This window comes from Ranitomeya variabilis, chromosome 3 (assembly GCF_051348905.1).
Source record: "Ranitomeya variabilis isolate aRanVar5 chromosome 3, aRanVar5.hap1, whole genome shotgun sequence".
Classification (NCBI taxonomy): Eukaryota; Metazoa; Chordata; class Amphibia; order Anura; family Dendrobatidae; genus Ranitomeya; species Ranitomeya variabilis.
In genome coordinates this window covers 363,343,964-363,371,922 of record NC_135234.1, presented here as the reverse complement: position 1 = coordinate 363,371,922, position 27,959 = coordinate 363,343,964, and the positions used below count along the sequence as shown (strand labels likewise).

General features: G+C 45.0%; 1 protein-coding gene across 1 annotated transcript in view; it reads left to right on the top strand.

Moving 5' to 3' along the window:
- Positions 1 to 27,959, top strand: part of RUNX3 (RUNX family transcription factor 3) — a 77,655-nt gene that overhangs the window by 23,522 nt on the left and 26,174 nt on the right. The window contains exon 4 of the mRNA XM_077295914.1: positions 7,458 to 7,625. Within this exon, the coding sequence (XP_077152029.1) occupies positions 7,458 to 7,625 (168 nt within the window). The remainder of the gene's footprint in view (positions 1 to 7,457; positions 7,626 to 27,959) is intronic.

Sequence of the window (27,959 nt, the reverse complement as noted above, 5' to 3'; positions counted from 1 at the left end):
AGCCTTTTTTAAATGTTTTTTTTTGCAGAAAACGGCTGAAAACAATGCGCTAAAAATCCTGAACGTGTGCACATAGCCTAACTATGGAGCAATCTACTGTACAAATCAATTGCTGTATAACAAAATGGAAAAATATATTGGCTCCTATAATGAAGGGAATGACTAAAATATTCCCACTGCTCAGTCCTCTTCAGCAAAAGTGTGACAAACTCATTTCATCCTTTTGGCATATATCTTGCCACTTCAGAGGTGGGAATATTAATTCCTCTGCAGGCAATGTGTCTGACAAAGAGCCTGTAGAAAATTCAGGAAAGATAAATAGACATAAGATTGACGTCAAAGAACCCTTACAAGTGGCATATAAGTTATCATCAAACATGAAGTGTAGGATACACTTAGGCTATTTACAGAATATTAATACATTTTTCACTTGTATTTTTTTCCAGCAATCATATGAGCATATTCTTGACCATGAACTGCCTGTATAAACTAGCAGCACAGATGACATATGCTTCACTTACAAAAAAAAAAAGATATGAAGATATGCAAGAACATATAGCATAACAGATTTCCCTACTGGGTTATTATTTACAGAACAAGACTACAATTGAACTTGTGCGCTCCTAATTTAGTCTACATCTAGCATTACATTTTAGCATACAGAATTTCACCCAACTGATTCCAGGAAAATACCCAAACTTTTTTCCTAATTATTGACAATACTGTCTGCCCTAGATGTCAAGAAGACGTGATGTGAAATGAATATTGATTTAGTATTAGATTAAAATGAATACAATGCTGTACTGTTTTCTAAACATTCGAGCCATATCCCAGCCCGTAATTTAATATGATGATGATATTTGATATATTTAATAAGCAATTTTGACAATATTCTTGTTACTCATGAATCTGAATGTAACCCCTAAACGTAAGATATTTATGGTGATCCAAATTACATCGAATACCCACCGGATTTTCCATTTGCAAATCCATCCTGGAATATCAGCTGTGGCCAGTCACTCGGGCAAGTCATGGCCGTAAGTTCGGTGTGTTCGTCTTGTAAGCTGCTTGCTATGTACTGTACATGCACTAATCTGATCAACAAAGAACACAGAAGTGCATACTTTGATTTTTTTCCACACAGACCCCCATTAGGGTGAAAACTCAGCCATGTGCATTTTCTCTCTAGCTAGAGTGGGTCCAGATGCTCTCTGTGTGTGCTTCATGGTGCACATAGAATGCTGACATACGTATGATGATATGCTCATCTGAACCAGCTCTTGGGCCCATTTGAATTCTCCCATAGGCTAAAAACACCCATAAACATTAGACTAACATTGGCCAAACCTGCGGATATTAGCCAAAAGTCTTATCTGTATCAGGGCCCCTTACGGATGGTTATCGTGGGAGATAAGGATCAGGCACCTCTGATGTTGGACTGTGGATCCATTTGTTCTCTAAGGGTATGTGTCCACTGTCTGGATTGACGGCCCTTTGGACGGAGAGGAAAACCCGCTCCGCCCAAAGCTCCCCCCCTTTCAGTACGTGCTGAGATTCCGGATGTGTTCATTGCACATGCGGAGCGCCCCCACACCGCCGCAGGGCCGAGGGGTACCCGGAGCCGGGCCTCTGGGTCTCAGTCTCGGGGTTGTCACGGTGGCTAGACCCGGTCCGTGGCCCTGTCCGTCAGTGGGGGACGTCCGGTGTAATAAGTGATGATGATGGTGCAGTAACGGTGGTGTAGCGGTTGTGGGGTGTAAGTCGCGGTAAATAACGAGGACACCAGGTTGCAGTCTCTTTACCTCTTTACTGGAGATCTCTGAGTCCTCAGTCCGGAACACGGTTCACCAGGCTACGCAAATCCGGCCGGTCCAATGGCACCTCCAGAGTTCTCCTCTCAGGTGGAAATCTGTGCCTTCCTTCTAGCGCTATGTGTTGTAGTCCTTCCCTGCTGTGCTTACGGAAAGTAACCCCACAACGGTTGTGTCTGTTTCTTAAGTTCCCTCACAACTCGATTTGATGTTCCTCTGTAATCCACCCCTTCCCTGTATTCAGGTTGGAATGGCACCCGTTTGTCAGGTAGGCCTGGAGTTCTTCCGGGACCCTAGAGTCGCCCCTCTCCCGCAATTGCCCCCCAAGACTTCATAGGTGATATGTGGTAGACAGCCCACCTGAGACCGACTGTCCTGCCGCTGTTTGGAGTATGGCTTGAAGCTGTATTCTAATCCACTCCCTCGGCGTTCCGGCCACCGGTATTGCGCCTCAGCAGGGTGCTGCCTCTTTCAACAAAACCCCTGCTGGTATTCTCCTTCTGCTTGATCTCGTTTCTCACTCAGCACAATCTATCTCGCTTCTAGTCCTTTCTTGAGTCCCGCCGCTTCCAGGAGCCTGCGCGGACCCGTTACGTTCTTTCAATGCCAAGCCTCTGCCAGGATCCCACCCCTGGCAGAGACCCTACAGTCTCTCCCTTCACAACACCCCCTGCCACAGGGTGTTGCTCCGTTCAATCCCGTCAGCGTTCTCTCCTAACTTCCTGCCTGACCTCCAGTTTACCCACTATGGTGGGGAGTGGCCTAATGAATAGCACCCTTAGCTCCCCCCGGAGGCCCAGCTGTGAAACATATTGGTGTCTGTGATACCTGATTGGAGGAACTCCTTCAGTGCCATCGAACGTACCATGGCTCCCCTTAGTGGCAGAGCCACAGTACTGCAACGACCAGAACTCTGGGGCGCTGCACTCCCCCCTGGTTAAACACAGTACTCCGGGACTGGGAAGAAAAAAACAACAATACAGATTAGCAAAAAGACACAATTTTGTTGAGTGCAAAACGATAAGTATACTTGAACAGGCTTCCCTTTATGGGAGGTGAGGACACTTTTTAACGTTACAAACATGGTCAACATTATAAATTACAGGCTATGCATAACTCCTGTTACCCAACCGGGTATTCTACTTAGTGCAAATTCTGGAACAATAAATTAACATTGCCTTTAAGAAACATACACTCTTAGTTTACCAAAGGCCTTCCTATAATCACATTACAGGGTAAGGTAACTTCACATTCTCCTACTTTGAACCTGCAGGACCGCCTGTCCCTATGGCACCAGACCTACTGCCTCTCCTTTCTTTTACAGGACCGCCCCGTTCATCCAGGGCCTACTGCCTTTCTCTACTATACATGGTATAGACATAACATTCCTTTTGTTTAAAGAACTCTGAGCCAGCTCTACTCGGCTCCTTTAAGGACTCACTCTCTAACCCCTACGGGTTCACTCTCTGTCCTTAGTAACAAAGTAACTTTCAATGGGGACGCGGGGTTTACCTTCTATCCTCACCTTCATTATTACTTCGCTTACTTTCAACTATGCAGACCTCTACATCTACCCCTACGGGCTCTCTGCATCTTTTCTTTCTGCAAAACATTATTTAGATTTCACATTTCAACAAATTCAACACATATAACTTAGCATGTAAAACAGTTACATTTCTTTTCAAAGCATCATTATGGCATTACTGTTCTGCAACAGTATCTCTCTCAAGTTCAGTTTCTCACATCCCCTTTAAGAGGAGACCAAGTCTTTCTAAGGTAGCTCGTCTTCTCAGCCTACCAGCCCATGCAAAGGTTCCGGCATGGTATCTTCGCAAAGTGTCTTTAACTAGAACCGGTAGGAAAGGTATCTTCACAAAGTGTCTTTGGCTCAAACAAATAGGGCAAATATCTTCGCAAAGTGTCTTTGGCTAAAACCAGTAGGGTGCACCTTTAAGAAGGTGCAAACTATTTACAAAGGAAGTTCGAATCATGCACAGTCCATGATTTCTGCAGTTTGTGTAACTTTTGTGCAACAACTTCAGAAAAAGGAAAACAAACAAAGAGGATCCCGGGTTAACAGAGGGATCCATTAACCCTGGGCGGGTTTAGCAGCAACTCAAAAGAACAAACAGTAACTATTTACATTTTCAGGTTTCCGAGGTTTAGTTGGACGGCTTCCAGGGCTGCACCTGGCACTTAACCCTTCTTGGCCTGGGCAAAGTGAGGTCCAGGGTTACACCCAGTGCTGGACAAACGCCGTTAATCCGTCTTTCATGTACGATTAAATCATGCGCAGCGATGGAGGTCTGCGCAGCTTGAGTATGGGCATTTGCTGCAGCAGAGGTAGCGGCTGCTGCAAGATCAGTCACTGGAGTGGTGTCGGTCGTCAGGGCAGGGTGGCTCTTCCTACCTGCTTCAGATGCGGTTCCTCCAGTGCCGGTCTGCTCTGCCTCCGCTGGGGTCTGGAACGCTGGCTGCGGGGCCTTGTGCTGCGACGCTGTCATCTCTGCTTGCAGCACCTCGCTTTCCGGCAGGGCCTTGCTTTCCAGCTTCGGAGCGCTGGGACTTCTTCCCTGCTCCGGACCAGATGAGGCTGCCGACAGATGTCCGGTGAGGCTCCTGATGATGGCCTTCTTCCACCCGGCCTCGGTGCTCAGCTGCGTCCGCCGGGGTCGGTCGCTGAGCTCGTCCACTCCGACCTGCAGGAATTCAGCATCAGCGGTGGAGGCCTGGTTGCGGTGCCCCTCTGGGTGGCTGGGGGAGTCCTCTGCTCCGACCCCACGCTCCGGCTCCGGGTGGCTCGCCATGGCGTCCTCCATGTCGCTGACTTCTTCTTCCTGGTCCTTTTCCCGCTCTCTTCTTCGTGGGCGGTTTCGTTTTCTCTGTCTCTGCCCACCATTAAGGATCAGGAGGCGGATCTCGGCTGCTGACGGACACGTCCTCAAGGGGCCGAGATATTTAGACTGGGCGGCCATTGTCTTTCGCGCTCTTCAGCTTGTTCACGCCCACTTCCACGCCCTTCTTCTTCTCCTGCGCTCTCCTCAGCGCTGTAATGGCGGCGGTTTTGGCGGGAACTTTTGGCGGCGGATTTTGGCGGCAACTGGCGCAGCACAGTCTTTGTAATAAAGTACAGTCCAAGCACAACAAATCACAGTCTCTAGGCACACATGACCTGATTCTTCAGGCTTAAGTAGATCCTGTTCGTGACGCCAAGTCTGCGGATCGCCCCCACACCGCCGCAGGGCCGAGGGGTACCCGGAGCCGGGCCTCTGGGTCTCAGTCTCGGGGTTGTCACGGTGGCTAGACCCGGTCCGTGGCCCTGTCCGTCAGTGGGGGACGTCCGGTGTAATAAGTGATGATGATGGTGCAGTAACGGTGGTGTAGCGGTTGTGGGGTGTAAGTCGCGGTAAATAACGAGGACACCAGGTTGCAGTCTCTTTACCTCTTTACTGGAGATCTCTGAGTCCTCAGTCCGGAACACGGTTCACCAGGCTACGCAAATCCGGCCGGTCCAATGGCACCTCCAGAGTTCTCCTCTCAGGTGGAAATCTGTGCCTTCCTTCTAGCGCTATGTGTTGTAGTCCTTCCCTGCTGTGCTTACGGAAAGTAACCCCACAACGGTTGTGTCTGTTTCTTAAGTTCCCTCACAACTCGATTTGATGTTCCTCTGTAATCCACCCCTTCCCTGTATTCAGGTTGGAATGGCACCCGTTTGTCAGGTAGGCCTGGAGTTCTTCCGGGACCCTAGAGTCGCCCCTCTCCCGCAATTGCCCCCCAAGACTTCATAGGTGATATGTGGTAGACAGCCCGCCTGAGACCGACTGTCCTGCCGCTGTTTGGAGTATGGCTTGAAGCTGTATTCTAATCCACTCCCTCGGCGTTCCGGCCACCGGTATTGCGCCTCAGCAGGGTGCTGCCTCTTTCAACAAAACCCCTGCTGGTATTCTCCTTCTGCTTGATCTCGTTTCTCACTCAGCACAATCTATCTCGCTTCTAGTCCTTTCTTGAGTCCCGCCGCTTCCAGGAGCCTGCGCGGACCCGTTACGTTCTTTCAATGCCAAGCCTCTGCCAGGATCCCACCCCTGGCAGAGACCCTACAGTCTCTCCCTTCACAACACCCCCTGCCACAGGGTGTTGCTCCGTTCAATCCCGTCAGCGTTCTCTCCTAACTTCCTGCCTGGCCCCCAGTTTACCCACTATGGTGGGGAGTGGCCTAATGAATAGCACCCTTAGCTCCCCCCGGAGGCCCAGCTGTGAAACATATTGGTGTCTGTGATACCTGATTGGAGGAACTCCTTCAGTGCCATCGAACGTACCATGGCTCCCCTTAGTGGCAGAGCCACAGTACTGCAACGACCAGAACTCTGGGGCGCTGCACACACATCCGGAATCTCCGCACCCTATACATAGGGCCCTGTGATTTACCTTGCGGCGACAGAGCATGTTCGCACTCATAGTGGAGATGGGGTTTCATAAAATCCAATCCACTATGCTGTAACATCTGGAAGCTGCAGGTTGAACGCTGCGAAAGTTACTTGAAATAAAAGGTACACTTCAAAATGTAATTTGGTCTCATAAGACTTTCTGATGTAATAATATTGAGCCTGAAGAAAAAAATCCATTTTAAAGGTGTTGTTCGAGACATAGATATTAATGACCTATTCTTATGATAGGTCATCAATATAAGGTCGGTGGAGGGCCAAATTCCAGTACCCCCACATATCATCTTTCTGCAGCGTCCATGGCGGATGGATGTAAATAGTCTGCAGAAATGGAACAGCACAGCTCCATTCATTGTGCTGTGGCCATTCGCAAGCGCTGCAGCTTAGTTCCACTTCACAAAAATATCATTTGCAGTATGTAATGTGTCCCAGTGTGACCCCCATTGGCATACATTAAATGCTGTACCCATGAAAGTTAATGCTAGCCTTAATGTTATTTCAGGGACTAACAAATATGACTGCTTACAGCCTGCACACGGGTTCACATCCAGCTTTCCGGAACAGTAGTGAAAAAAATTAACAAATCCACCAATGTAAAGGGGACCTGATAGGAGATTCATGCTGCCTGAACCACAGGCAGCGAGTATCAGACAGTGGCTACGTTAGTGCTGTCGTGCTTTGCTTTCAAACACTGCAGCATCTCAGAGAAGAAATACTGTAAAAAGCTGACAGTGACAATGAGCGTCGGATGGCTACAACAGGGCAGGTCCATGGTGGCTTCTCTCTGCCCCGCTCTACTAGACTGACAGGTCTCTCCGTATACACACATAAGAAGAGACTTTTTGTTCTAAGGGAGGGGAATGGGGAAAAGCGGACTGGGGACTTGCTCCTGACTAGTCTGCCGTAGCATCTGGTTACGTATGTTTCCTCTGAATCGCCACAGTGTTTTAGTGTAAAATATACAATAACGAAGCCCTTGTCTGATCTCCTGTCCTTTTAACACAGCTGAATGTTTGCCTTTTCAGGGATTGGGAAAGTTGGGTGACAGACCTATTTGAATCTATAATGGCATACTGTACATGGAGGTTGCCACCCAGGGTTCACGGAAATTGGTAATATTTCAAAAGAGGATATCACCGGTGCTCTTATGCATTAGTGACTTCATGGTAAATGCTCTTTCACTAATCATATCTGGATGTTGCAGGGCACCGGCAAAAGCATGAAGAGCAGGCAAGCAAGCATTTCTCAGAGCGTTACGGCGATCTGGAGCTTATACGGAGGCAGGGGATAAGGGTTCAACCCAATTCTAACCCACGACCCTCACTGACTAACCCAAACCCATTTAGCAACCAGGCTCAAACACAACTACAAGGTAAGATGATCAGTTATTTATTCCTTTACATATTTACCTTGCATCATTTAGTGAGATTTATGGGTTAAAAGATTATCCATGGTCCTGTTATTATACTGTATAGTAAAACATTATTGTATGAAGTGGTCAAATTTAAAGCAGTTGTCCACTACTTGGACGACTTCTTCTCAAACCCCAGGCTTGGCCCCGATAACATAATAAAGCTAATACTCACCTGTTCCCACATTGTCAGCACTCGCTTTCCCCCAGGCTCTCGTGCGGTGTTGTGACACGTGATACCAGCATCCCATCAGCAATGCCATCACTGTCCCCGCCTTCGGACATTTAGAGCAGGAAGAGGAAGCCAGGGATCAGCTGCAGCCCAGACGTCCTCTTCATGTTCAAAACATCCAAAGGTGGAGACAGTGATGCCAGCACTCATTGGGCATCGGCGTCACATGTCACAACACCGCACGAGAGCCCCCGGGGCCAAACATTTCGATTAAGAAGTGGTTGTCCTAGTAGTGAACAAGCCCTTTGAGAACAGAACAACCATATCTCTAATTGTAGAAATTCCTAGAGAATTGACATATACCATTTGTGCTGATTCTGAAAAACTCTCCATACCTACCCTCTTATAATTTACATAAGCAATGGATATTCTGAGCTTACTTCTTGAATGCCATATACCCTTACAAATTAGTTGTATTTTTTTTATTTACTAGACCATTAATCCAGAACATATGATAATGTCACACCAGACATCATTGCTATGAAAAAAATGTAATGTTTTGTCATTCCAAGCAATGGTGATTTTAGAGCACCTTGCAGTCACATCAAATCGCTAATTTTCAGCATATGTATCAGCTACAGTAACTTGTGCCTGAGTGAAAACGCTGTGACTGAAAGGGAAGTTCAGGTGTGGAAATAAAAAAATTCTTATAGCGGCTCTTACTGGAAACATTAACAGATTACAGGGACATTTACTGTGTCAGAATTCAGTCCATTAGGGGATAAGTAGGCATCTGTGCTGTTCTTATGGCTTTAGATCACGGACAGAGCCTGGATGAACAGTAGGCAGAATTAGGCAATTGCTTAGCGTGCTACAGCATATCGCCCAGGTAGGGGGCGCATTTTTTCTTTTCAGAAAAAAAGAACATTATTAATGTTGTGGTGTTGCACCTCCACTGACGTGATCACCATCATCATCGCTTATTCCCCTATTTGACCAGCACTCAGTGACAAGTAGTGCCATCCTGTTCTTTGATTGCAGGGCAGATTCACAGCGATCACTGACACTGAATCGCTGATCATCCTGGGCTTTGCATTCACCTCTACCGCAGAGTGAGCATTGCCGTAAGCACCACCGACTGGGCCGACGCCAGTCCTGCCGATACACCTCCCACCAGATCAAAATTGTGGCCGCTAAGGTGACTAATCAGGGGATGGGCTTACATGGAGTTTTAATGTTGTCCTCTGGTGTGGGGGCATGTAATCATTTTAACTTTCTGGTGTGCGTGAGGTGGGTTGGGGGTAGTGATGGTGGAGGAATGCTTGAGCTACCTGACTATTTGTGGAGGGTGAGGAGATAGCGGGGTATGGATTAATATGATCGATCTGTTTGCATAGAATAACATGCAACTGGCAGTACATTTCCTGTTTACACAGGACAAATGCTTACGTAAATATCATTTCATCCAACAAATAAGTGTTTTGCTCCTTCATCAAGTGTTTGCTGGCCTCTAGTCAGAAATAAGAATACTCTTTCACTAAATACTGGCCCAACTACACGGGCAAGAATTCTCTGGTGTGTGGGGAGGAGCTGTGAATGCTAGGAGTACCTTTTTATCAGACCCATTCTTGCAGGGCAGGGAGTGTTAGGGTGTGATGCTAAACTTGGGGGAGCAATACCTTGTTGTCAGACCCATTCTTGCAGGGCAGAGGGAGTTAGGGTGTGATGCTAGATTTGGGGGGAGAAGTGTTAGGGTTGGTGGATTGCGCTAAATAAAAGAAATAATAAAGCGCAATCACAACCCAGGGTCCATTGTACAGAGATGGAAAACTGCTGCTAGTAAGCAATGACAGAACACACGGTGAGCGATTGCCTGTACACACTGAGTTAATGCCACTCCTGTGCTACTGAGCTGTGTCACTCGCACACAGAAACGAAAGAGCTGCTCTGCAACTGAGCTGTGTGACTCGCACACAGAAACGAAAGAGAAGCTCTGCAACTGAGCTGTATCACTAGCACACAGAAACGGAACAGATGCTCTGAGCTTAATACCCTAACTAGGGTTGTGCTTGCTCTGGAACTCTGCTGTGCTAATCGCACACATGTAGGAACCAGATGCTATGCCAATGGCTAATTACCCCCACGGACGCTAGCTGCCTGCTTATGTGTACAGTCCCAAAGCTTAGACAGACATACGACACTTGCAAACAGAGTGGAAGGGTCTACACCTCCATAGCCACACATAAATGATACTAGCGCGCCCACGAGCGCCATTGGGGATCTTTTATAAAAGGCTCCACCCCAAACACTCACACCCAGTCGGCCGAGACACCACCACATCACCAGAGCAGGAGGCATCTGACCTCAAATAGGAAGACGCCACATCACGGACATTCTCAGTAAGGTGACTTCTGAACTTAGCCTCCAGAGGGTCAGGATTCAGCTGCCTATCACTGATTGTCATAGACTTGGCTGGAGAGCCTGCATTAACCAAGTGTATACCATGAGCCAGAGCATGATGCTGGGACTGATGTCTGTGCTGAGCAGCACCTGCCTCAGCTGGAGCTGAATGGGAGACCACAGTGGCAGATAAGGTTTTGGATCTATCCTGTATAGCAGGAGAATCCCAATGCCCACCAAGAAGTACCTTTTTATCAGTCCCATTTTTGCAGGGCAGGGAGTGTTAGGGAGTGATGCTAGATTTGGGGGAGCAGTACCTTGTTATCAGATCCATTGTTGCAGGGCAGAGGGAGGTAGTGTGTGATGCTAGATTTGGGGGAGCAGGGCAGGGGGAGTTCGGGGGTGATGCTAGATTTGGGGGAGCGGTACCTTTTTATTAGACCCATTCTTGCAGGGCAGGGGGAAGTTAGGGTGTCACGCTTGATTTGGGGAGCAGTACTTTTTATCAGACCCATTCTTGCAGGGAAGGGGGAGTTAAGGTGTGATGTTAGATTTTGGGGGCGATATTTATATCATGTACCTAAGACATCAAGATACCTTATCAGAGCCCTTATTACACATACATTCAGACTACAGTCTGAAAATCTTGCACGAAGCAAGACTGCATAACTTGCTAAAACCTTCAACTATCCCATACTGCTTCCTCAAAGCTAAAAGATGCCTGTTGTCACTTTTGCTGGCAGTGTAACTGTTAACAGTATTTTGGGATTGGAAACAAGGGCTTTTTCATCTCTATGGGAAATGCCCCCAGGCTAGAGGTATTTGGCATGCAATTAAACAAAACACTGGCGAGCTGTCATTGGAAAGCCTGTGCTACTGAAAGGCAAGCACGTGAATGTGTGTGCATCTGTGTATTTAAAGGCACACATGTATTTCTGATCCTGTGGTCAAACTGAGAAAAGCATTATATAATGTCGGTCCCACAATGTTTTCTCCTGTGGCAAGGGGACAATTAATTTGGTCAGAGGGACTGAATAAGTTATTGTTGTAACTGCACCCTCCCATGAGAACAAAATAGAAAGTATTTTTAATTTGGGCTCATAAAACACATACAACCACACATATAGAAAGAAGATCATGGATATTATGCAAAATGTGTGCTCCCTGCCTCTCACTACACACATTAATATGCATATGATCTTGACGTTAAGAAGCACATGTGTCATCAAGATGTTTCACACAAAGTTAGTTTCAGATGACAGAAATACACCCACATTTTAGTATCCAGTATATGGCTACACCACCGGGACCCCATGATTCCACTCAACCACACTTAGATTACCATAAACCCCAGAAGAATGATTGAGAGTCTTTGATGTTGTGGTTACAGGCTCTTCTGCCCATCTGCAATCGGCCTAACTATAATTTATGCTGTCCAACTGATGACAGAACGGTCAACTAAAATCATTGTAAACCTATGATAAAAATACAAAGAGCAAATACCCTGCAGTAATAGTACATAGTAAAACACAGGGTAATTAGTTGACTCTATTTTGATCAATGGAGCATAAAGCCATCCCCCGACATTATGGTGTACCCAATCAGGGTTCACCTCGCTATGTGTCAGCAGACCTCAAAATAGATGGTGGCACAGCAAGACTTAAAGGGGTATTCCCATCTCCAAGATCATATGCCAACATGTAGTAAATGCAATAATAATATTAGCAAATGCCTCCAATTAGAAATGTAGTATAGTTTTTCTGATTCACTATGTCTCTTTCCTCATGCACAGGCATTGCAGGACCTTAGGTATCCATGGATACAACCACTGATTTAGTGACAGCTAGTTGCTAGTGGTCGTATCCATGGATACCTAATGGCATGCAATGCTTGCACATGAGCAAAGAGACCAAGTGAATCAGAAAAACTATACTACATTTCTAAATGGAAGTATTTGCAAATATTATTATTATTACTACTACTACATATTGGGATAGGATCTTGGAGATGGGAATACTCCTTTAAGTGTTCAGACACCTGCCCATGTAAAGCTATATAGACAAAATGTCCAGCCCAAAAAAGGGAGCCACGCCACTGTAAGTACAAAGTACAAAAAAACTAAAGCAAAACCAAGGAAATGAGTGAAAACATATGTTGGTATAAATGAAATATGTATGAACAGTAACACTGTGGCAAATCATTCTAAAAAAATGTACTGGATAGAAAATATTTGCAAATCATCAAATATTTCTCCGAGTGGTTAAAGTTAAATAAAATCATACTTAACTATGCATAGAGATGAGCGCAAGTACTCGTTACTCGAGTTTGGCTAGGGTGCTGGTATATGCTCGAGAGAAATGTGGAGCTTGCCTGACAAACACGAGCAATGCCCGCTTGTTTTGTGGCTGTCTAACAGCCGTGAAACATGCAGCTGCGGGGACTCGAACATGTCACTCTAGCACCCGTGATACTCGGTGCATACCTGAGCACCCTAGGCAAACACTTGCACCCATCACTACACAGGGGAGCTAGGCCAAGCCAAACGTTCCAGTATGTGAAGGTTTCAGGGTAAATAGCTGTCTAATCTGTATGGATGCCTTATATAGAATCCGTCAGCAGGTTTTTGCTATGTAATCTGAGGACAGCATGAGGAAGAGGTTAAAGCACTGAATTCAGCAATGTGTCACTTATCAGGCTGTGTGCTGTTGCTTACGTACTATGAAGGTTTTATCACTAGGCTATTATCATTGCCTTGACTAGCTGCTTTGTGCCAACTCATCCAACTCCACCTCCTCTGTCATACAGTTCAGTATCAATAGACTATGTACATAGAGAGTTTGATGGGGGCGGGGGCAGCTTTCTGAGCTCGGCTACATGCTACATCTAAGAACTCTAATTGTATCTCAACTACTGCACCCACTAAACTAAGTGATACATCATTGGAATCAGGGTCCCTTTTCCTACAATATGCTGCGCTCAGACAACGTAGCAAAAACCTGGTGACAAATTCTCTTTAAGTCAATAGTCTAAAGGCATCTCATAAACAGTACATGAATATCTGCTGAACCTGCCGATTTTGGTGTGACTGGCTGACAATCTAATGTTTATGAGGGCTTCTGGATTATGAGAAAAGGAAGTTAGTTGGAATTTCAATGCCTGATCCTTTTTTTTCGGGGAGAGAAGCCGCTGTCTGGAGTCTAACAGCAGTTTTATGCTTTATGTCAAAAACACAAGAATCCTCAGCTGAGCTGAGTGCTCATGTGTATGAAGGGTCGGGAGAGATGTGACAACAAACGTTCAGCTGACAGCTTTTTCATATCTATGGCCAGTATATGAAAACTCCAACTACAACTGAAAATTCAGTTCATCAACATTTTTTTAAAAGTTTTTTCAATTCAGTGAATAGAAAGATCAGTTGGCATAATCTAGATAACAATTAACAAAATAACAGAAAATTTGAGAATATCACTTGCGTAAAGGAAGGACATGATGAAAAGGCGTAGAGAAGTCATATTGTAAAAGGTGCGAAAAAGCAAGGAAAAGGAAATAGAATATAAAATTCTAATGAAGGAACAGTAGATGAAGTTGTGAAGTTTACGGGTAGAGGTGTCAACTGATCACAATTTCAGAGAACTTAATATCCTGGGGCTATAGGTCTTATAGAGATACCAACATGTTAAATGCAGTGTTGAACCTATCGCTATATATGCAAGTATCTATGAAGACCTTAGTTTCTTCTGTAGTAATGATATTTAATGAAGGACATATAAAATGTGCTTGTCGCATGAAATAAATGATATCAATAATTTATTATTTAGTAAAGTTACAGTATATAACACCGTGTCTGCAAACTGAGATTCTGATTTGGCTTTTATCCTAAGTCATATTGCAAGACTTGTAAGTCTGTGTGCCCACGTCGCGTTCTTTATGCATTTCTGCCGCAGCAGAAACGCTTAAAAAACGCATTCCCATGCAATCCTATGGGATTCCACCATTGCTGTACCCATGCTGCGTATTTTCCCGCTGTGGAATCGCATGGCGGTAAAATCCGCAGCATGTTCATTATTTCTGCGAGATCGCGGCGATTCCGCCGCCATAGGATTGCATTGAAATGCTCACTTTACGCATGTGGCTATGCCCGCCATGTGTAAAGTGAGAGCTTCATGTGCGGATGGTACCCAGGGTCTGGAGGAGAGGAGACTCTCCTCCAGGCCGGGTACCATATTCCTGTAAAATAAAAAGAATTAAAATAAAAAATAGGGACATACTTACCTTCAGATGGCCCCCGGAGTCCTCCTGCCTCTCAGCGGTGCACGCGGTGGCTTCCTTTCCCAGGGATGCATTGCACGAATCGCCTGAGATGATGTCGTGGTCACACGACCGTGACGTCACGAAGGTCCTTCGTGCAAAGCATCCCTGGGAACGGAGAGTATCGGGAGCGGCGCTGAGATCATGGGCCGTTGGAAGGTGAGAATAGCCATTTTTTTAAAATTATTTTTAACATTTTATCTTTTACAATTGATGCTGCATAGGCTGCATCAATAGTAAAAAGTTGGTCACACTTGTCAAGCACTATGCTTGACAAGTGTGACCAACCTGTCAATCACTTTTCCAAGCGATGCTTCAAATTGCATGGAAAAGCGCAAGCATTCTGCAAGCTAAAAACGCTTGCAAAACACTTGTGTTTTGCAAGAAAATGCATGCGAATTCCGCATGCATTTTACCCGAGGCAGGGAGTTGAGGAAATGCTGCAGACATTTCCGCAGCATTTCTGCAACGTGGGCAGTAGGATCGCCACTACCAACAGGTGGCGCTATAGAGTTCAAGTAGTCTTTCTCTCTGAAGAGGCAATTTGCATATTAGTAATGAAAGGACATTTTTCATTCCCACCTCTGATTTCTCAGACAGCATTAAACTAGCATTAGGGCTCTTTCATATGAGCATATTATATGGACATGTAAAAATCAAACAGTACACTGACAAATGTAGCTCAACAGACCTGTCGCAGCATGCACTATTCTCTTCAATATTTTGGATGAGACTCGCCCATTCAAGTCTATGGGTGGGTGGACAAAAAAAAATCATCCCATATAGATCATCTGATTTTTATTGATACATTGCCATTATTCACATAGGAAACTGTACTTGATCATGTACATTTTAACCAGTTGATATATAAATACAGATGCCACACGGATGCAGAAAATGGAGACACAGATGAGACATGACCATAAAATACAGACATATGGATGAGACATGGGCTTAAAAAAGGACACACGGATGAGACATGGCCATAAAATAGATACACAGGCATGAGAGACTGACGTAAAAATTGACACACGGATGAGACATGGACGTAAAATACAAATATACGGATGAGACATGGACGTAAAATACAAATATACGGATGAGACAGGGACGTAAAATATGAATACACGGATGAGACATGGATGTAAAATATGGACACACAGATGAGATATGGACGTAAAATACGAATATACGGATGAGACATGGATGTAAAATATGGACACACGGATGTAATGTGGATGACAATACAGATTAAAATCGTTTGAGTTTTCTGGATAAAAATCGGACAATTTTTCATACTCTCATTCTCAGACGCAGGCCTTAAATAGGTTTCCAGCCAATCTGTGTCCTTACATAGCACATTGCATATATTCATACATACTTTCAAATAGGACAGCTTCAGGAAATGTAAAATACCTGACAGCCCTGTTGTATTTTTCTATACCACTCACTACCAGAAGAGCTATGTATTAAAACCAATATGTTCTCTATTTCATGTAAAGCTTAAGTTGTGAAGCCTTAATTTAGCTATCAATGATGAGATTGTTGCCTCCATGCCCAACATGAGCTGTGGTATGTGGGTGAAAGTTCAGTCTGATCATGTATGTGAATAGATACTGTATATACATAGAACTCAAATCCGCCTCACTAGTTCGCTCTTCAGTGAATGGAGTCCATATTGTAAATCAGTCTTTGAAAGACATAAAGAAAAATCTGCAGATTAGCTATTACTTACACTATGTAGTGTATCTTCATCAAACCTCTTGTACAAGGAATGGAAATGAGCATTGTCATTCATTTTGCATGGAAAATGTTGTACAATAAAAAGAAACAGTGTAAGGGTACCGTCACACAGTGCCATTTTCATCGCTACGACGGCACGATTCGTGACGTTGCAGCGTCGTATAAGTATCGCTCCAGCGTCGTATACTGCGGTCACACGTTGCAATACACGGCGCTGGAGCGATAATTTCATGACGTATTTGCGATGTAGAAGCCGTTGGTTACTGTGCGCACATCGTATACAACCTGTGTCACACAATGCAATCATGCCGCCACAGCGGGACACTAGACGACGAAAGAAAGTTTCAAACGATCTGCTACGACGTACGATTCTCAGCGGGGATCCGGATCGCAGTAGCGTGTCAGACACAGCGATATCGTAAATGCATCGCTGGAACGTCACGAATCGTGCCGTTGTAGCGATCAAAATTGCACTGTGTACCCTAAAACAAAACATAGAGTGGGATAAGGGATTATCCCGATGCCAGCGTTAATCACCAATCCACAGGACAGATTAGAAATGTGTGATCACTGATCACCGGGACCCCATCAATAATTAGAATCAGGCCCTATACCTTAGTTCCAGGAGAATATGAATGGAGTAGTAGTCATACATGCCTTTTAGCACTCCCAAGTCTATGAGACCGATGCTGTGACTTGGCTAGTAGTGATGAGCGAATATACTCGTTACTCGAGATTTCCCGAGCACGCTCAGGGGTCCTCCGAGTATTTTTACTGCTCGGAGATTTAGTTTTCATCGCCGCAGCTGAATGATTTATACCTGTTAGCCAGCATAAGTACATGTGGGGATACCCTAGCAACCAGGCAACCCCCACATGTACTTATGCTGGCTATCAGATGTAAATCATTCAGCTGCGGCGATGAAAGCTAAATTTCCGAGCACTAAAAAATACTCGGAGGACACCTGAGTGTACTCGGGAAATCTCGAGTACCGAGTATACTCACTCATCACTATTGGCTAATTATGTCTATGCCATAGTCCAGTGTTTCCCAAACCCATCCTCAAGGCCAACAACACATGTTATCAGAATTACCCTAGTATTGCACAAGTGAGAACATGTGGTAGTTTCTTATGCCTTAATAATAATTCCATCACCTGTGCAATACTAAGGAAATCCTGAAAAAATAAAGTGTTGATTGGAGTTAGGACTGGTGTTTGAGAAACACTACCATAGACTTTCATATTAGCATTGTACACGCATAGTCACCAATCTATAAACCAATTTATACTCTTGTATAGTGGATGTCTCAGAGACCATATATGTATCATTTGTCAAAATAAATGAGAAAAGGTGAAGAAATTTAAAGGTGCTTCATTCCGCCATGGATACAACATTTCAACTTTTTATAGGTTTTTGTCAAGTATGCAGGGTATTACAATTGGCAGGCTTATATAGTGTGGAGGCACAATCCCCATCAATCACCATGAAAGCACTGTCCACAAGTATAAATTACATATAATACAAAAAAATCACATAGATATTACATGTTATTTCACAGTGGCTTTAATTTTATACATATCTTGAACCCTTAAGAGAATAGTACCTTAATTAATAAATAATAAGATTGTTTAATAAAATCCTATACCGGATAGTATAGTATATATCCAATAAACCATAGGCATCCATGTTTCAATGGATACCAGAGGCTAATCATTAGGCAAGGCTCATAGTGCCGTGTCATCCTATTGTAAAGGTCCAATCAGGACCATCCATATTGAGTGCACCAAAATAAGGTCACATATTGGCCAATCCCGAGCATTCACACAGCCAAAGCATGCCTGCCAAAACGGTAAATTATGTATATAATTATGCATAATATATGGGGTCAGTATTGGGCCCTCTTCTTTTTAACATATTTATTAATGACCTTGTAGGGGGCATACAGAGCAGAATTTCAATATTTGCAGATGACACTAAACTCTGCAGGGTAATCAATACAGAGGAGGACAATTTTATATTACAGGATGATTTATGTAAACTAGAAGCTTGGGCTGATAAATGGCAAATGAGCTTTAATGAGGATAAATGTAAGGTCATGCACTAGGGTAGAATTAATAAGATGTATAACTATGTGCTTAATTCTAAAACCCTGGGCAAAACTGTCAATGAAAAAGACCTGGGTGTATGGGTAAATGACAAACTCACATTTAGTGGCCAGTGTCAGGCAGCTGCTACAAAGGCAAATAAAGTAATGGGATGCATTAAAAGAGGCATAGATGCTCATGAGGAGAACATAATTTTACCTCTATACAAGTCACTAGTTCGACCACACTTAGAATACTGTGCACAGTTCTGGTCTCCGGTGTATAAGAAAGACATAGCTGAACTGGAGCGGGTGCAGAGAAGAGCGACCAAGGTTATTAGAGGACTGGGGGGTCTGCAATACCAAGACAGGTTATTACACTTGGGGCTATTTAGTTTGGAAAAACGAAGGCTAAAGGGTGATCTTATTTTAATGTATAAATATATGAGGGGACAGTACAAAGACCTTTCTGATGATCTTTTTAATCATAGAACTGAGACAGGGACAAGGGGGCATCCTCTACGTCTGGAGGAAAGAAGGTTTAAGCATAATAACAGACGCGGATTCTTTACTGTAAGAGCAGTGAGACTATGGAACTCTCTGCCGAATAATGTTGTAATGAGTGATTCATTACTTAAATTTAAGAGGGGACTGGATGCCTTTCTTGAAAAGTATAATGTTACAGGTTATATATAGGGTTGAGCGAAACGGGTCGGCCATTTTCAGAAGTCGCCGACTTTTGGCAAAGTCGGGTTTCATGAAACCTGACCCGACCCCTGTGTGGGGTCGGCCATGAGGTCGGCGATCTTCTGAATCTGGTATCTGAATTCCGATACCGAGTTCCGATATGTTTGCGATATCGGAAATCGGTATCAGAATCCACATTTATGTGTAAAATAAAGAATTAAAATAAAAAATATTAATATACTCACCTCTCCGGAGGCCCCTGGACATCGCCGCTGGTAACCGGCAGCCTTTGCTTAAAATGAGCGCGTTTAGCGCCTTCCATGACGTCACGGCTTGTGATTGGTCGCGGCCGCCGATGTGACCGCTCACGTGACCAATCACAAGCCGTGACGTAATTCTCAGGTCCTAAATTCCGAATTCTAGGAATTTAGGACCTGAGAATTACGTCACGGCTTGTGATTGGTCGCGTGGCGGTCACATGAGCGGCCGCGACCAATCACAAGCCGTGACGTCATCTAAGGCCCTTCACGCGCTCATTCTTAAGAAGGAAGGCTGCCGAAAAGAAGCAGAGCACGTCCGAGGGTGAGTATATACCTAATAGGAATATACTCACCCTCGGCTTCTTTCTGGCAGCCTTCCTTCCTAAGAATGAGCGCGTGAAGGGCCTTAGATGACGTCACGGCTTGTGATTGGTCGCGGCCGCTCATGTGACCGCCACGTGACCAATCACAAGCCGTGACGTAATTCTCAGGTCTTAAATTCCTAGAATTAGGAATTTAGGACCTGAGAATTACGTCACGGCTTGTGATTGGTCGCGTGAGCGGTCACATGGGCGGCCGCGACCAATCACAAGCCGTGACGTCATGGAAGGCGCTAAACGCGCTCGTTTTAAGCAAAGAAGGCTGCCGGTTACCAGCGGCGATGTCCAGGGGCCTCCGGAGAGGTGAGTATATTAATATTTTTTATTTTAATTCTTTATTTTACACTTAAATATGGATCCCAGGGCCTGAAGGAGAGTTTCCTCTCCTTCAGACCCTGGGAACCATAGTATCCCATTGCACTGCATTGGGTTTCGTGTTTCGGCCGACCCTGACCCCGACTTTTTTATAGGATCGGCCGATTTCACTCGACCCAACTTTTGAGAAAGTCGGGTTTCGTGAAACCCGACCCGATCCTATAAAAATAAAAGTCGCTCAACCCTAGTTATATATACTAGATTCCTTGATAGGGGTTGATCCAGGGAACTAGTCTGACTGCCGTATGTGGAGTCGGGAAGGAATTTTTTTCCCCAATGTGGAGCTTACTCTTTGCCACATGGTTTTTTTTGCCTTCCTCTGGATCAACATGTTAGGGCATGTTAGGTTAGGCTATGGGTTGAACTAGATGGACTTAAAGTCTTCCTACCTTAATAACTATGTTACTATGTTATAATACACTGATGTGCTAAATTGATAAATCTCTATAGGTTTGGCCTTTGCTCTGTTGTAGTTTATATGATTTAGTACATTTAATCTATTATTCAGGATTAAAATGAAAACGTAATAGTTTAAAGCAAAGCCGAAGACAGGAATTTTCATGTTTCATCTAATACAAAATACACCAAATCCTGACTGGACCGCCAGCCCCCTCCCCCATGCTGTGCCCTACATGCAGGACTGTTATGTATATCTAATTTAGATGTTTTTACATGAGTTAATTTCAGTGGAAACTTTAAAAAACTTGTCCTTTAAGGATAAAGTAGGCCTGAACATTATTTAGCCGCCTTACTGTAATTGTGTCTGACATCTAGTAGCAAACATTGGAATTTCCAGTTCCCCACAAGAATCTAAGTATTTGAGACACAATATACACCGTTATTTCAGGACTGATATCTAATGTCAGCGCAAGCTGGAAATTTCCAGAATCCTAGCATAATATCATGGCATAGGATTGAAATACTTTAAGACCTAAATAGACTTAAATAGTCTTTCATGTAAAATCTAGTATATACAGGAGTATATAGAGCTATTTGACTGCAAAAACCTTTAAGTATTGACTTTATACATCAACATTACGATAAAAGAAAGAGTTAAAATAGCATTCTAATCAGGCAACTAAAACTGTAAGATAGGAATTGGCATTTTGACTTCTTCATCTCCAGATCAGGGAGGACAGTATATAGGGTAAAAGAGTAATTTTTTTGATGCTCAAAATGTTATTATTTATCATGTTGTCCGACATGTCAAGCAATCCAACTGTTGGAATAACAACGTGTGCCACAGTGAATGTGGTTACAGTCCGCTTCTACAAGCAGTTAAATCGTTAATGAATTCCATATATCGTACTATTCAGCAAAGCATTGTGGAACCACAGAAAATCAAGTCTAGGGTTTGGTTAAAGTCCAAGTAAATGGGGGAACAGAAACTCTACAAGACATTTTTACTCTAGGGGTTTGAAGGGTACAAAAAATAAACAGAGCCATAATAACAGCCTGCTGCATCTGGCATTATTAAAATATTATGAGATTAACCCTCTTTGCTTCAGATTTTCTCCATAATTTAACAGCAGTATATTACAAACAGTTTTAAAAAATTTACATACACAGAATATTTACAGTAAAAGTCATAATGCTTATATATGGTGTTAGGAGTGGCGGAAAGCACCAAATAATATTTAGAGTGGATATGAGGTGCGTTCGCAGTCCGGGGTACACCGTGCAGGACACCTGCTGCTCGGTAATGGCGGACTAGATGGTGGTATAATGTGAATACACACACGGGTTAGCTTCACCCGGTATGAAGGAAGCGAACCCCGTTGCATCACAGGGCCGTGATACCGCACAGGGAGCGCAAGTAAAAGGTCACAGAACTCTGTTGCAAGACACGGGGAAAGAGCTCCTCTAGACCTCTTATGCTTGACACCGTTATTGTGGTGTCAGGGGTAGGACTGAACTAATAATAATAATTTATCGCACAAGAGTGTGTACAACGCCGCTCTGGCGGACCCCACTAACCACTCTAACCAGGGCCCGGAAAGCGCACTAAGTGCACGACGCTGCACTGGCGGTCACTGCTGAGAGACGCTGAATTGTGTGCTGGATGTGCAGAGTAGCACTGTCTGGCGCTAGGTAGCTTTCATCATTTGAGAGCAGGCAACAACACTAGGGATGGGAATGATTCAGAGCTTTCATCCATCAACAGGCATTCATCTACACACACACAAGTAAATTAGTTTACACTAGCGCATGGCCGAGCGGCGAACCTTTTATAGCAGTAGTGCTCCAGGACCTTCCTGATGGTCCAATAGGAGCCGCAACAGGACCTGAGCATGTTACCCCCGACCTCCAATGGGAGGTCGCCCCGTGGTCATGCTCAGTATGGGAAAAGCAGGAATTAGTCCCAGAAAGCCCTGCTTGCTGCTGATCAGTGCTGGCTACAAAGGCAGAGCCTGGAAAGGCATCAGTAACCATTCACAGTATAAACTTGAGCCAGACGCTGGGACCGACGTCTCCGCTGAGCAGGTTCTGCTGGGGGAGAATGGGAGCTTGCAGCGGACATGGTTTGAGATTTCCCCTGTGCAGCAGCAGAAACTCGACACCTAACATTACCCCCCTCCTAGGGCCCCCTCCTCCTTGGGCCTTGCTACGTTCAAAGGCTGCAATGAGCAGCGGAGCCCAAATGTGCTCCACAGGTTTCCATGTTCTGTCCTCTTGGCCGTGACCCTTCAAGTCCTCCAGATAATATTTTTTGCCATGTACCACCTTACACCCCAAGATAGATTTCACCTCGTACTAATCCGTGGATGAACCCGATGTCCCAGCAGATGACTTGGGAAAACTAGGACATATACTGTAGATGGGCTTTAAGAGGGATACATGAAAAGTGTTGGTGATACCTAGGCGTGGAGGAAGAGCCAAACGGTAGACCACAGGGTTAACCTGTTCCAGAACCTTGAAAGGGCCTATGTAGCGAGGTGCAAATTTAGTGGACTCAACTCACAGCCTGTTGTTATGGGCAGAGAGCCACACTAAGTCGCCAGGAGCAAAGGTCAGAGCGGGGCGCCGGTATGCATCGGCAGAAACCCTCATTCTCTCCTTGGAGGCCCAGATGGCATCCTGTGTGCGGTCCCAAATGTCGTGTGCCTCAACTGCCCAGTCTGCCACCCTAGAATCGGTGGATGACACTGGCATGGGCACAGGGACACGCAGATGCTGGCCATAATTAAGGAGTAATGGGGTCTGTCCGCTGGAGTCGGCTACAGCGTTGTTCAAAGCAAATTTCACCCATGATAGCAAAGATGCCCAGTCATCCTGCCTGGCGGAGACAAAATGTCACAGGTATGTGACCAAAGTCTGCTTGGCCCTCTCTACCAACCCATTTGTCTCGGGATGGTACGCAGAAGAGAGATTCAGCTCAATGCTGAGTAAACGACAGAGCTCTCTCCAGAACCGAGACGCAAACTGGGGACCCCGGTCCCTGACAATTTTGTCAGGCTTGCCACCAGCAGGGGGTAAAGTAGCCCAACAGGCCATTGCCAAGGATACCGATTCTTGGTGCAGGAGACACACGCCCGAATATATTCCCCGACATCACGGGCCATATGCGGCCACCAGTACGTCCTCACCAGAAGCTTAGATGTCCTCTTGGTCCCAAAATATCCACCCATCCTGGACGAGTGAGCCCAAGAGAGAACCTCCGGTCACAAATTAGATGCAATGAAAGTCTTGCCTTTGGCACAGACTCTAGCAAAACCGGAGCCACAGTTCTCAGCCTCTCTGAAGGGACAATAAGCTGAGGCTCCTCCTCCTCCTCTGATGACACTAAGGAGCGAGAGAGAGCGTTGGCATGAGTGTTCTTCTGCCCAGAGAGAAAATGGAGGGTAAAGTGGAACCGGGAGAAAAACAGGGACCATCTGGCCTGGCGAGAGTTTAGCCGCTGGGCGGTTTGCAAATAGACCCAATTTTTGTGGTCGGTGAAAACTTGGAAGGGAAAGCGAGCTCCCTCCAGGAGGTGTCTCCACTCTGAAAAGGCTAACTTCATGGCTAGCAACTCCCTATCCCCGATGGAATAATTCCTCTCTGCCGGTGTGAAGGTCTTGGAGAAGAAGAAGCAAGGATGCTTCCAACCTTGAGCATCCTTCTGGAAGAGGACTGCTCCAGCACCAATGGAAGAGGCATCCACCTCCATGATAAATGGTTTATCGACATCGGGGCGATGTAAAATGGGAGCACCAGCAAAGTGTGACTTGATAAAGAGGAAGGCCTTGGAGACCTCCTCTGCCCACAATTTGGGATTAGCCCCCTTCTTGGTGAGGGCAACCAGGGGAGCTACCAAAGTTGAGAAGTGGGGAATGAACTGGCGATAACAGTTGATGAACCCCATAAAGCACCGCATGCTTTGAGAGAATGAGGTTCCTGCCAGTCCATCACAGCCTATAGCTTGGCGGGATCCATAGCCAATCCTTGGGCCAAGATGATATAGCCCAGGAAAGGCAAAGACTCCTGCTCAAACACACACTTCTCCAACTTGGCATAGAGGGAGTTTGCCCGTAGGAGGTCGAACCTTGCGAACCTTTTATAGCAGTAGTGCTCCAGGACCTTCCTGATGGTCCAATAGGAGCCGCAACAGGACCTGAGCATGTGACCCCCGACCTCCAATGGGAGGTCGTCTCGTGGACATGCTCAGCATGGGAAAAGAAGGACTTAGTCCCAGAAAGTCCTGCTTGCCGCTGATCAGTGCTGGCTGCAAAGGCAAAGCCTGGAAAGGCAGCAGTAACCATTTGCACATTATCAGCTTGAGCCAGACACTGGGACCAATGTCTCTGCTGAGCAGGTTCCACTGCGGCTGGAGGAAAATGGGAGACCACAGTGGACATGGTTCGAGATTCCCCCTGTGCAGTGGCAGGAATTCGACACCTAGCATATGGTACATTAGGAACATCTCAGACATTAGCTTTCTTAAAATTCAACACCCTCTATGTGATTATGAACATTTTTATGTTTCCCTGGGGCAGAAAAGCAGAGAACAAATACATTAAAAATAAAATAAATACAGTGCCTTGCGAAAGTATTCAGCCCCCTGGAACTTTTCAACCTTTTCCCACATATCATGCTTCAAACATAAAAATACCAAATGTAAATTTTTGGTGAAGAATCAACAACAAGTGGAACACAATTGTGAAGTTGAACAAAATTTATTGGTTATTTTAAATTTTTGTGGAAATTCAAAAACTGAAAAGTGAGGTGTGCAATATTATTCGGCTCCTTTACTTTCAGTGCAGCAAACTCACTCCAGAAGTTCATTGTGGATCTCTGAATGATCCAATGCTGTCCTAAATGCCTAATGATGATAAATGTAATCCACCTGTGTGTAATCAAGTCTCCGTATAAATGCACCTGCTCTGTGATAGTCTCAGGGTTCTGTTTGAAACACAGATAGTATCATGAAGACCAAGGAACACAACAGGCAGGTCCGAGATACAAATTTCCCAGTAAAAGCCATAGGATTCAAATCTCAGCAGATCCGCTCACGTCTGGTCACAAGTGGAAGAGTATAATAAAGTAAATAAATAGGAACGCATGGCTTAATTTGTGACAGGTGTAAATCTTGAGTGGATAATTGCTAACTTGTATTGTGTGTCTCACATGTACAAGATATTACTTGGCATAAGTAGTCTTGAAGCTTAGACACAGCAGGTCATCTATAGTCCATATGTCTTGCATGTATGGAGCGTTGCATACTAATATTGTGTGCAAAGCAGTCCTTCGCGAGGATGTATCCATGTGGGTTGCAAGCGTATAAGATATATTTTAAACCTTCCTAGGTACTAGAAGCAAAGAACACGGACATTACTAATCATAAAGAGTGACCTCTATCTGGCTTCTAATTTATATACATACCACACCTCGCCCGCTCTCAACCCAAAACATTGACATTTCCGTAGATAGATCAGGTCAGATTTGGACATTCTTGGTCCCTGGGCTCAGCCTTACAATGGTCAAATTCTTAAGGATAAATGGGCTCATTCAGATGGTGAAGCAGCTGGTGTGATTTTGAGAAGAAAATAAACATATTCTTGAAATATTTTGATTGGCAAAGTAAGAGTGCAATTCAACACTCCAGCCAGCAGGCTGTACTGTATGGGACAATATAGGAGTGAGCAAAACATGAGAATAAAAAGCACACCTACACATACGCGACGTGTGATTTGTCAGGCGCCTCATCACAATGCAGGTATCAGCTCTCTGACATATTATCAGCGCTAGGAAAATGTTACCAGCATGTACTGTAATGTCATCTACACAAACGTCTTAGTGTGAATTTTTCGGTTTAAGTATGACATAGAGAATCATGCAACAAAGAGAACAAACTTCTTACTGTGCAATTAATGGGACATTTTCTTCCATTAATTTTGCCATGTAATCCTTTACATGGGGTGGTAACTAAAATTCCCTTCTTATCAATAGGACAGTTGTATGAATTTCTTCATATCCAAAAAGGGCACATGACACTTGACATCAGTATAGCTGTAAAATTTGTAAAGCAATTAGTGGTCACAAAAATCTTTTATTTTTTTAACATGTCTGCTAAACCACTACACTTTATGCTGGTTACAACTGATGAGTGTTTGGCTCCCGCTGCCATACAAGTCAATTTTTTTGCTTACATCTTGTACATAGATATGAGTTAATAACATTATCCTGATATACAACAATTCGGAACATATTTGCCATTGAAATAGCATTTCTGCCAGCCAAGATTATTCCTTGAAGATGAGTCGTCCGCCAGGGCCGTGGGGTACCCAGTACCGGTTCCGGTGTTCACAGGGGGACGTCACTTGGCGGCGACCCAGTCCGTGGCCCTGGGCGCCCATGTAAAAGGGAAATTGAATAAAGTTTATGTTCGTGACGCCACCTGTGGTATTCGGTCAGTGGTGACCAACACCGCTTTAAGGGGTCCTCTGGGGTGAAGTTATGGCAGCTAGATGGTATAACTTCCCACAGGTAAAGTATATCCCCAGGGCTCCCGGTGTGTAGATGGAAGATGGTGAATGGTACAGTAAAGAACGAGGCACAGGTTTGCAGTTTCTTTACCTGGTTTACTGAAGGCTTCAGGCAGCCACAGTCCAGGGTACCAGATTGCAGGGCAGGCAGAGTCCGGCCAGCTTGGAAGCGAGTCCAGAGTTCCAATTACCAGGTGGCGTTAAAAGTCTTCCTCTAGCGCGGTGGTCTTGTAGTCCCTTACTGCCTATGGCTTCAAATAAGGTCCTCACAGTTCCCTCTGTCCCCCAGATATCTCGAGCCTTTTTGCAGGGACTCTATCACACCCCAGGATCTATGTGTTACTGTGTCTTCAGGTGTGTGTGGCGGACAGGTAACTTGCAGTTCAGCTGTCCTGCCGGTCTCTGCTGTAAGTCGTAGAGTCCCTTGCAACCTCGGTATTCCGGCTTCCGGTTATCTGCACTTCAGAGGGAGGCAGCTCATTCGCAGCTGGTCTCCACTGATGTCACTCTCCTGTGCTTCGCTCTCCTTCACGCTCACTGAACGATATCCTTTCCATCTGTATGTGTCTTTCTCCATGGGTTGTAGTACCTTGGACTACAGGACCCCTTCAGACCTTCTGACACTCTATGTCGGTCTGCCCTCTCCACTGTCTCTCTGATAGGAACTAACTCCTCTTTCCCTCCAAACCACAATATATATAGGGGAGTCACCTAGGAATAGGATCAAAAGCTCCCCCTTGTTGCCTGGAGTGTGAACATGTTGTGAGCATTGTGATTACCTGATAAAGAGATATCCTTCATTGCTTCCAAGTGTAACATCACTCTCCCCATGAGGAAAGTAATGTTACTGTGACGACCAGGACCCTCGGGCGCCACATAAACATTTCTGTAGTGGCGCAGTCAGACAGCTTTATAAATCG